Source organism: Notolepis coatsorum, assembly GCF_963971535.1.
Source record: "Notolepis coatsorum genome assembly, chromosome: 3".
NCBI classification, from domain to species: domain Eukaryota; kingdom Metazoa; phylum Chordata; class Actinopteri; order Aulopiformes; family Paralepididae; genus Notolepis; species Notolepis coatsorum.
In genome coordinates this window covers 123,170,821-123,182,200 of record NC_140167.1, presented here as the reverse complement: position 1 = coordinate 123,182,200, position 11,380 = coordinate 123,170,821, and the positions used below count along the sequence as shown (strand labels likewise).

Below are 11,380 nucleotides of genomic sequence, written 5' to 3'. Positions count from 1 at the left end.
AGGCTCTCTGTGCCAAGAAGCTTGAATACAGCCATGTTATGGATTTGGTTACCAAGGTTACCAATCTAATTCGTGGAGGCAACAGGTCACTAAACCATAGAAAGTTTGTCTCCTTTTTGGAAGAGATGGATACTGATTATGGCGACTTGCAGCTACACACAGAAATCCGATGGCTGAGCCGTGGGAAGTGCTTGGAGAGGTTTTTTGCGCTGCGTAAAGAAATCCCCACATTCTTGGATGAGCAACTGACGAGCGACACAAGCGCATACTGCACTAAACTCAGATACAGCGTTTCTCTGTGACATGGCCTTCCTCACGGATATCACTTCGCACCTTAATCGCCTCAATTTGCAATTGCAGGGAAGAAATCAAACGGTATCGGATCTCTATGCACACATGAACGCCTTTAAGATGAAACTTGCCCTTTTCAAACATTGCCTTTTATCTGACCACCCGGACTTGTCCACACACTTTTCTGCATGTGAAGAAATGCGCACAGAGATGCGCACAGCTGACCCCAAATATAAGGACACATTCGGAAAGTACAGGAGCGACATTGAAACACTGCAAATGCAATTCAATGATCGGTTTGAAGATTTCAACGGCATGGTCACAGATAGCGCTGTTTGCCGGCCCCCTCACCGCTACGGTGTCAGAGCAGCCCCCACCGTTGCAGCTTGAACTGTGCGAGCTACAGTCAGATCCTTTTTTTCAAGCAAAGAGAAATGAGAGGGGAATTTCGTTTTGGAAACTGCTACCTGAGCCCCGCTTCCCACTCCTCAGGGACTTTGCCCTCTATATGGCCAGTATGTTTGGGAGCACATACATATGTGAGAGCAATTTCTCAAACATGAAGCACATCAAGTCAAAGGAGAGAAACAGGCTGTCAGATGAAACATTATAACATTATTTCATCTGATGCAGATCGCATGCACAAACATTGACGTTGACATTCCTGCTATTGTGCGCCAACAAGAGAGACCACAAGTGTCTCATTAAAGACGGGGGGAGGAGATGATGAAGAGGTGTAGAGGGGGGGAAGGAGATGATGAAGAGGTGTAGAGAGGTGGGGGGAGAGATGATGAAGAGGTGTAGAGAGGGGGGGGATGATGGAGAGGTGTAGAGAGGGGGGGGGTGATGGAGAGGTGTAGAGAGGGGACCATTATTATTATTATATCCATTATTGACCCACTGTGTGGCGAGGGTGAATGTCATGCCAATTTGATGAAGGGTCAATGGGAGGCATGTAGTATTGCACTTTACTTTACTTGCACTTTACTTGTTTACTTTTGTAGTGTTCAGATAACACTAATAACACAAACACAAAGCAGCATTCCTGCTGCATTTCACTACAACAGTAAATCAAAAGTGCAATAATAAATGATTTTGTTAAATGTATAAATGTATTTATCCTGCTACTAAACAAAACATTCCTGAGTGCTTCATATCCATAACATGCATTTCAGTGTTATACTGTTTTGTTTAGTAGCAGGATACAAGTTTATACATTTAACAAAATCATTTATTATTGCACTTTTGATTTACTGTTGTAGTAATGGTATGCTGCTTTGTGTTTGTTGAGCAGTGGGCTTTAAGTTCATACATTTATTTTATTAGAAGCCTTAATTATAATTGATTCAGCTGTTTATAAATTCATAAAGTTAAAATTGCATTACTAAATGCATTTGAAATGGAATAAAAATAAAGTTACAACAAATTATAATTGTTTATATACCTTATTTATCACATCTGTGACTATTATGGGCTATTTGAGTGATGGGGTACTACTGGCGGGACTGCCGATAAACAATGCGGCCCACCAGATTGATTGTGGAAATTGTGTGGCCCTCACCATATACAAAGTTGCCCACCCCTGCCATAGACCATGACTAGCCCCAGCCAGGCTGAACAGAGCTAATGTTTCTGTTTCATGTACTTCAGCCACTTTAACTTCCGTGGTGAGAAAATTGTACAAGTTATTTTGTTTGATTTCCAAATGTTTTATGAATTAATTTAGTATACACCTATAAGGGATAATTACATCAGACCAAATACACTGATAAACATCACTCACAGGAAACTATAAATCAAAACTGATATGGTTGAGGAATTAAACGCTTTTAAGGCTTCCATTCCAGCCAACCTGTAGTGAAGCGAGGCTTGGTGGGCGGGTCCTGCACCACCAGTGGGAAGGAGGCTGAGGCTGGAGATGATTGGGCCCTGGACAGGGGGCGGTGAACAGGGAAGCTGATTGACAGGCCGGCTGCCTCCATGGATGCCTGATAGTTCCTCAGCTGGTGGATCCGCTGCTGCTCCAACAACAGAGCCTGCTGCTGACACACAAACACACACACACAAAACACACACACACACGCGCGCGCACGCACGCACGCACAGACAGACAGACAGACAGACAGACAGACAGACAGACAGACAGACAGACAGACAGACAGACAGACAGACAGACAGACAGACAGACAGACAGACAGACAGACAGACAGACAGACAGACAGACAGACAGACAGACAGACAGACAGACAGACAGACACACACACACACACACACACACACACACACACACACACACACACACACACACACACACACACACACACACACACACACACACACACACACACACACACACACACACACACACAAAAGTTAGATACACAGACAGAGGGATATGTTTAACTGCAATATCATTCCCTGGCCAGAAGATGGTGCTTATTACATGCAAATCATTTGCACAGCCAGTGATACCATGCAATATATTTTAACACATTAATATGAAGTTGCAGAGCAAGTGAATTGTATATGACAGTGAGTTAATTGAGAAAAGAAATAGGTGCAATAGATAGAAAATGGAAGAACAAGATAAACATTTGATACAACCTCTTCAACGTGTAAACATTATCTCTAATGGAATACTTTAACTACTGCTCCTTTGTGGTGGTAAATGTTTTATGGCAGCAAATTGAATTGAACTGGTAACCAAGGCATTGAGGCTCAAATGACATCATCATAGTGATCCCACATGTGTGAGCCCTTTGAGACGACACCACTCGGCTCTTGTGACATAACTGTTTGGAACAGCATGAGACCATAGATGACAGGTAGTAAACAAACCCCTGGCGTGCGCCGTCATTATGTCATGTATTTCTGTCACGACTGTGGATCGCTTGATTTGTCTCTCAGCACCAGCACACGTGCAACCTGCTCCACAGACGATGCAGTGTGAGAAGCGGTAAAGGCGACACCAAGGGTAACGTTCTGGGTATTTGGGCACATGCTCTGTTTCTCGCTGCATGGTTCCATTCAGTGTCATTGGAGGAGCTCCAGACGTTGTGCCAGATGACATCACAAGTTGGCTTAATTAAGGTAGAGAGTAGCTCATGTTCACAAATATTGATTGACCTTTTCCTAGGCCATGGAAATAACATTTGAATTCTTAATTTGGGTGTTGTTCTTTTAAGATCTGCTACTTACAAGTTTCAAATATATCTTATTTCCTACACATATCTCTACTGGCATGCTGGTATCACCCCCAGATTGTTATAAACTTGATGAAGTATTGTAGCCCAAAAACAGGCAGTTCATTGTAGCATGGGTGTGTCTGTCTCAGGGAGGGTGTGTCTGTCTCAGAGCAGGTGTGTCTGTCTCAGGGAGGGTGTGTCTGTCTCAGGGAGGGTGTGTCTGTCTCAGAGCAGGTGTGTCTGTCTCAGGGAGGGTGTGTCTGTCTCAGGGAGGGTGTGTCTGTCTCAGGGAGGGTGTGTCTGTCTCAGGGAGGGTGTGTCTGTCTCAGGGAGGGTGTGTCTGTCTCAGGGAGGGTGTGTCTGTCTCAGGGAGGGTGTGTCTGTCTCAGAGCAGGTGTGTCTGTCTCAGGGAGGGCGTGTCTGTCTCAGGGAGGGTGTGTCTGTCTCAGGGAGGGCGTGTCTGTCTCAGAGCAGGCCCGCCTGATCTCAAACCTACCGAAGTCGGCCCATGTCACCCCACTTCTTAGGGACCTGCACTGGCTCCCCATTGCTGCACGAATCCGCTTCAAGGCCCTCGACCTGGCATACCGTGCGGCAAAGGGAACCGCTCCCGCCTACCTCCGGTCAATGGTCTCTAACTACACACCCTCAAGACCCCTACGCTCTGCATCTTCTGGCCGCCTCAGACCTACTCCTATCCAAGCTCCGGGAGGGTCATCAAAGAGAAGTCGCCTATTCTCAGTCCTTGCCCCACAATGGTGGAATGAACTACCCACCCCAGTTAGGACAGCCGAAACCCGTCCAATCTTTCGCCGTCGACTAAAGACGCACTTCTTCAACCATTATCTGAATTTAAAAAAAATTATAAAAACAATCTAACCCTAACTAACCTTACTGTCATGCACTTGTCCTAATAAACTAACCTACACTGTAGCACTCAACACTTTATGAACATTGTTACTCAGCTGATAGAGTTGTTCCCTTCCTGATGACTTGTCGTACAGAACTTGTAAGTCGCTTTGGATATAAGCGTCAGCTAAATGACTAAATGTAAATGTGTCTGTCTCAGGGAGGGTGTGTCTGTCTCAGAGCAGGTGTGTCTGTCTCAGAGCAGGTGTGTCTGTCTCAGGGAGGGTGTGTCTGTCTCAGAGCAGGTGTGTCTGTCTCAGAGCAGGTGTGTCTGTCTCAGGGAGGGTGTGTCTGTCTCAAGGAGGGCGTGTCTGTCTCAGAGCGGGGGCCAGCTGGGCAGGCCGCGTGGTAGCCAGGGGTCTGGGCACCATGGTGACAGAGAGAGAGGACTGGCTGATTGGATTTGGCTGAGCAGACAGCAGGGATTGGCTAGATGGGAGAGTACATGGTGTTCTGGTGACACAGAAACTATGTTTGTGCCTTGTATGCATGCGTGGGCGCGTATGTGAGTGGATAGGTCTGCAAGCGAGATCACATTTTTGTTGTGTGTGTGTGTGTGTGTGTGTGTGTGTGTGTGTGTGTGTGTGTGTGTGTGTGTGTGTGTGTGTGTGTGTGTGTGTGTGTGTGTGTGTGTGTGTGTGTGTGTGTGTGTGTGTGTGTGTGTGTGTGTGTGTGTGTGTGTGTGTGTGTGTGTGTGTGTGTGTGTGTGTTGGTTTACCCCCAGGGAGACAGCACCCATGGCATGGTAGTGATGAGGAGGCGGGGAGCCTGCCCTTAGCCATTCACAGAAAAAACACTACCATCACCACACTGGATGAGTATGAGGGCAATGCGTGCTTGTGTGTGAGTACACGATGGAGAAAGCGAGAGAGAGAGAGAGAGAGAGCTATCATCAGTGGTGTGGGTGTCTGTTTTTTTCTCGTGGCTGGGAGCTAAAATAGTCTAAATTGTGTTGAGCAGCAGGCAGCACAGACAGGCAGACAGAATGTAGCGGGTAGCGTTTCTGTCAGTCACCCACTCCATCTGGCCTTGTTAAGGGACAATCTCTTCCTCTCACTTGGCTTAAAAGTCTTTACACACTACAGAACGGGAGGAGACAGGTGAGAAAAAGCTGTTCTTCTGTGTCAGTTTTAATCTGCAGCTTTGTAAATAACGGTTGAAATGACAGCAAAGGAAGTATATAAACTGATTTAACTTTTGGAGATATATATATATTTTTTTTGGTGTGCATGTGTTTCTGTGGCGGCCCATTGAGATGCACAGTCTTGCTCAAGGACAGACGGATTTGTTATAGGAGGTTGAACCTATGACCTTCTGGTTACGAGATGGTCTCTCTCGCTGCCCCAAGCCCTTCCTCAAGGCACTCCCTCTTCCTCCTAGTACCCTCTTCTTCTCCCAGTCTGTGCTGACTCTCCCCACCCCCTCCTCCTCCCTCCTCACTTTCTTTCAGTGTTCTGCCTCCACCTCTGTTCTCTCACTACAGGTCTGAAGACCTCCACCTCTACCCACTCACACCTCCCTGTCTGAAGACCTCCACCTCTACCCACTCACACCTCCCTGTCTGAAGACCTCCACCTCTACCCACTCACACCTCCCTGTCTGAAGACCTCCACCTCTATTCTCTCACACCTCCCTGTCTGAAGACCTCCACCTCTACCCACTCACACCTCCCTGTCTGAAGACCTCCACCTCTACCCACTCACACCTCCCTGTCTGAAGACCTCCACCTCTACCCACTCACACCTCCCTGTCTGAAGACCTACACCTCTATTCTCTCACACCTCCCTGTCTGAAGACCTCCACCTCTATTCTCTCACACCTCCCTGTCTGAAGACCTCCACCTCTATTCTCTCACACCTCCCTGTCTGAAGACCTCCACCTCTATTCTCTCACACCTCCCTGTCTGAAGACCTCCACCTCTATTCTCTCACACCTCCCTGTCTGAAGACCTCCACCTCTATTCTCTCACACCTCCCTGTCTGAAGACCTCCACCTCTATTCTCTCACACCTCCCTGTCTGAAGACCTCCACCTCTACCCACTCACACCTCCCTGTCTGAAGACCTCCACCTCTATTCTCTCACACCTCCCTGTCTGAAGACCTCCACCTCTATTCTCTCACACCTCCCTGTCTGAAGACCTCCACCTCTATTCTCTCTACCTGTCTGAAGACCGCCACCTCTATTCTCTCTACCTGTCTGAAAACCTCCACCTCTATTCTCTCTACCTGTCTGAAGACCTCCACCCCCCCTACCTGTCTGAAGACCTCCACTCCCCTCTCCCTGTCTGAAGACCTCCACCTCCCTCTCCCTCCCTGTCTGAAGACCTCCACCTCCCTCTCTCTACCTGTCTGAAGACCTCCACCCCCCTCTCCCTGTCTGAAGACCTCCACCTCCCTCTCCCTCCCTGTCTGAAGACCTCCACCCCCCCTACCTGTCTGAAGACCTCCACCTCCCTCTCCCTCCCTGTCTGAAGACCTCCACCTCCCTCTCTCTACCTATCTGAAGACCTCCACCCCCCCCTACCTGTCTGAAGACCTCCACCTCCCTCTCCCTCCCTGTCTGAAGACCTCCACCTCCCTCTCTCTACCTATCTGAAGACCTCCACCCCCCCCTACCTGTCTGAAGACCTCCACCTCTCTCTCCCTCCCTGTCTGAAGACCTCCACCTCCCTCTCTCTACCTGTCTGAAGACCTCCACCTCCCTCTCTCTACCTGTCTGAAGACCTCCACCCCCCCTACCTGTCTGAAGACCTCCACCTCCCTCTCTCTACCTGTCTGAAGACCTCCACCCCCCCTACCTGTCTGAAGACCTCCACCTCCCTCTCCCTCCCTGTCTGAAGACCTCCACCTCCCTCTCCCTCCCTGTCTGAAGACCTCCACCCCCCCCTACCTGTCTGAAGACCTCCACCTCCCTCTCCCTCCCTGTCTGAAGACCTCCACCTCCCTCTCTCTACCTATCTGAAGACCTCCACCCCCCCTACCTGTCTGAAGACCTCCACCTCCCTCTCCCTCCCTGTCTGAAGACCTCCACCTCCCTCTCTCTACCTGTCTGAAGACCTCCACCCCCCTACCTGTCTGAAGACCTCCACCTCCCTCTCCCTACCTGTCTGAAGACCTCCACCTCCCTCTCTCTACCTGTCTGAAGACCTCCACCCCCGCTACCTGTCTGAAGACCTCCACCCCCCCTACCTGTCTGAAGACCTCCACCTCCCTCTCTCTACCTGTCTGAAGACCTCCACCCCCCCCCTCCCTACCTGTCTGAAGACCTCCACCTCCCTCTCTCTACCTGTCTGAAGACCTCCACCCCCCCTACCTGTCTGAAGATGAGCTCCTGTTCGGCCTGCCTCTCCTCTAGCTCCTGGGGGTCCTGGGCCTCCTGCTTGATCGCCAGCCCTCGCAGTGGCCCCCCCTCCTGGACGGACGCGGTGGAAGATGAGGAGGAAGACGAGGAGAGGCCCTGGTGCTCCCTGAGCTCCTCCTCCGTCTCCTCTGGGTGGCTCTGGTGCTGCCTGCCTACCACGGGACCCTGGACGCTGGAGCCTGTAGGAGGCGCTGGCTCACTGGGCTTGGACATCATCTGGAGGGGAGGCGGAGAGGAGAGGAGAATAGAATAGAATAGAAGTACTTTATTAATCCCAAGGCAAATTCAGCACCCCAGATCACTCACAAATGAACATTTAGTTAGTCAAAAGTCAAAAATAAGAATAGGAATAAGAATAAAAATAAACTATATAAAATAGAGGGTGATACTCAAATCAAACTGAAATCAAAAGTCACTAGATCTCCTTGAAGTAACTAAATAATTTTGGCGATTGAACATGACAGGTTCTGTTTTACTTCATTGGGTTCGACCAACACATTGTTTGAGAAAGGCCAGTAGAAGCCCAGGAGAGAATGTCCAAATGAGGACATTCTAAATAAAAGGAGAGGCCAGAGTCGAAATTGTCTGAAAATGTTGAAGAGAGAGGGTGAGGCTTATCCAGCGTGTCCATAGTAAACATCTCGTTCAGCTGGCAGCGCTTGAGGGCAGTGCTTCTGAACACCGGTCATGGCTGCTGTTGTTGCTATAGACAACTACTGAAAACCAATCAGAAGCACAGAGGTCTTTTGCTGAAAGTTTAAATATTTTCAACTTCTAAAACCACCTCAGCTCTCAGAGTGCACAGAGCTGTCAGAAACACACAACAGCATAGCGTTGTCCATTCAATTAAATTCCAAAAAACGACAAAACAAAACGTTATCTGTGGACACATTGCCTTACTGAGGCCAGGTTAAGATTAAATGTCCAGAGTTAATTATGTTATGTTAAGTATATTGATTTGTTATATTGTTTACACTGCTTTTTACTACCTGTACCTCCCCTCCCCCCTCCCCCATGCTGCTATGATGCCTGCATTTCCCCAAGGGGATCAATAAAGGAATATCTTATCTGATCTTATCTTAAATTATGTTTGAACGTGAAAGTGCTGTCAGAGGTGCCTCTGGTGCCAGCGCCTTGGAAGCTGTTAGAAAAAAAAATAAAAAATAGATACCTGTCTCATTACGTTTTGTCTAAACTGATGGTCCTATTGTGAACATTGTCTTTTCTTGTGTTTTGCATTGTTTTTACAGAATGAGGGGTTGTCCCAACACTAAGACATTTTGAAATATGTGCATTATGCCTTTTCTGCAGTTCAGCTGTGACAAGAAATGGTAAATGGTAAATGGACTGCAAGATGCCAACCTGCTCATCGAGATCACTTAGGGCAGGGGTCAGGAACCTTTTTGACTGGGAGAGCCATAAAAGCCAAATATATTTCATTGAGAGCCATATAGTATTTTTAACGTATAATAAATTAAATATGTCTTACTTTTAATGCGACTTCTGGTGCTGCATGGTTTTGCTGATGGCCTTGTAATCTGGTTCATACGTGCTGAGGTTGAGCTTCATGCAGGCGTTGAGGCTTCCATCAGTTAAATGTGAGCGTAGGTTGGTCTTAATGCAGTGGCGGCCGGTGGGTATTCGCCACTAGGGGCGCTATACCAAATATTTTGTACAGTACAGTACAGTACCACGCAACACTCATGGCAAGACGTGAGCGATTTGACTCACGCTCACGGCAATGAATCGGCTCTTATGAACGAGTCGCTCAGCTGTTACTACAACAACACACAACCAGTCAAATAAAGTATAGTCTAGACTCTAATTCACAACTTGAAACACAATATATAAATAGAAAAGTTAGAAACAAAACTCGCCCGTCTACAAACACAGGCAGATCTCTCCCTCTCTCCTTCTCTCTCTCACACACAGCGCGACGTGGAATCGATTCGTTACACAATCAGACCTATTATATACCAAGAATAACTTCAGTATGAGTACAGGGCTGTACACATATTTTGCATATTGTTAAACGAGCCAAGGCTAGCTATTAAACTATCGATATGAATCGAAAATCTGGGACCCTGATGTAAACAAGACAAACGTCTTTCTCTGGTCTGCATCCCCTTAACAATTGTGTGTATTGAGCCGTACTGTATTGTACCCATTCTGCAATCTGTTAATAAAGTTCTCATTCATTCATTCATTCAAACATAGACGATCTCTCTGTCTCTCGGATCAATCAAATCAAATAATTAACACATGTATGTTGTCATTTTAAACAACTCACCATTCATTCATTATGCATCAGCAGCATCAGAGAGCATTTTAGTAGTTACATTTTCAACAAGATTGCTGCTATTTAAACACTTCATGGAAACGGGGTAACGTTTACCTTATGTCGACTGTAGTATTGTATGACCTCGACATAACGTTTAAACGTTAACGTTACTCCGTTCCATGCACTAAGTGGCCAGCTAAGCTAACGGAGCTAACAGCTAGCAGTAGCTAACGTTAGCTGAAAGCTGTAACGTTACAACGAATCAGCTGTTGATATTATGCGGCATCAGTAGACAACGTATCATGTATTAAACTAGAGTTAAGATCGCTAATCTACCTTGTTGTTGGCTTGTTGATAAAGTATATCCACTCCATGGCATTGTCCATCCAGCCTGTGTTGATGTCCATCCATTGTCCATGCATGTCCCTCCACAGTACTGCCTCCATAATATAGCTTGTTACTAGCCAACAAGTACTGAGTGCCTTTGTCCATGTCCGCCTCGAACAGCCTGCAAACTACCTGGCGTTCTATCGCCATGCTCTAAGACAAACTCTAACCTTAACCAACTTTGAAAGAGTGCCTAAGCTCAGTGTAGTAACAGTTGCTGTTGTTGTGACGAGTCGACTGAGTTGCATTCTCTCTCTAACCAACCCGAGAAATGCGGCAATGGAAAAAAACTGGCATCGCGTCGGCCAATCAGAGAGCGTCTCCGCGAAATGCGGCTATGGAAATTATTCACGGAAGTTCACACGCTGCTGGCTAGACCGCTTCAAATCGCGCTCGGATTCCAACATAATAGTCATATTTCAACGCACAACGCCGTATGCACTGATTGGCTGTGACGGAGACAGCGATCAAACTGTGATGCGCACGCAGAGCGCTATCGCTTCTTGCCCGGGCGAGAAATACGAAAAAATAAAAAAAAACGTCACTTCCTGCCCATGAAAACTATGTTTTTTTAATTTAGATAATAACGTTATATTGTGCATTGGAAATACAAACATACGTAAAATGAGTAAATATTATTAATTTTAAACATGTTTATATTATTTATAGGGCTATAAAACACAAAAACGAAAAAGTTTTATTGTCTTGTTCTCTGATTTAACAGCAGCTGGCCAGCTGGCCAGCAGGTGGGTCGGCGCCCTAGCGCCCCTAGTGGTAGAGCCGCCACTGTCTTAATGTTCCTCATATGCGAGAATGACTGCCCACATGCATATGTAGAGCCAAACATGGTCAATACGGCAATACTCACGCTGCATTGTGTGGTATGTCACAGGAAGCTCGTTCCAAGTTTTAAGAATCAGCTGGTCTTCAGGTTGAAGATTTTTTATTTCTGTCCACTTGTGTTCC

At 47.1% G+C, this 11,380-nt stretch overlaps 1 protein-coding gene across 1 annotated transcript in view; it reads right to left on the bottom strand.

The window, feature by feature from the left end:
• Window positions 1–2,120: 2,120 nt before the first annotated feature.
• LOC311225988 (histone deacetylase 4-like) overlaps window positions 2,121–11,380 on the bottom strand; it is a gene marked incomplete at both ends in the record, with an annotated part of 163,140 nt that continues 153,880 nt past the window's right edge. The window contains 2 exon segments of the mRNA XM_084311370.1: window positions 2,121–2,333; window positions 7,699–7,962. Coding sequence (XP_084167496.1) covers window positions 2,121–2,333; window positions 7,699–7,962 — 477 coding nt within the window.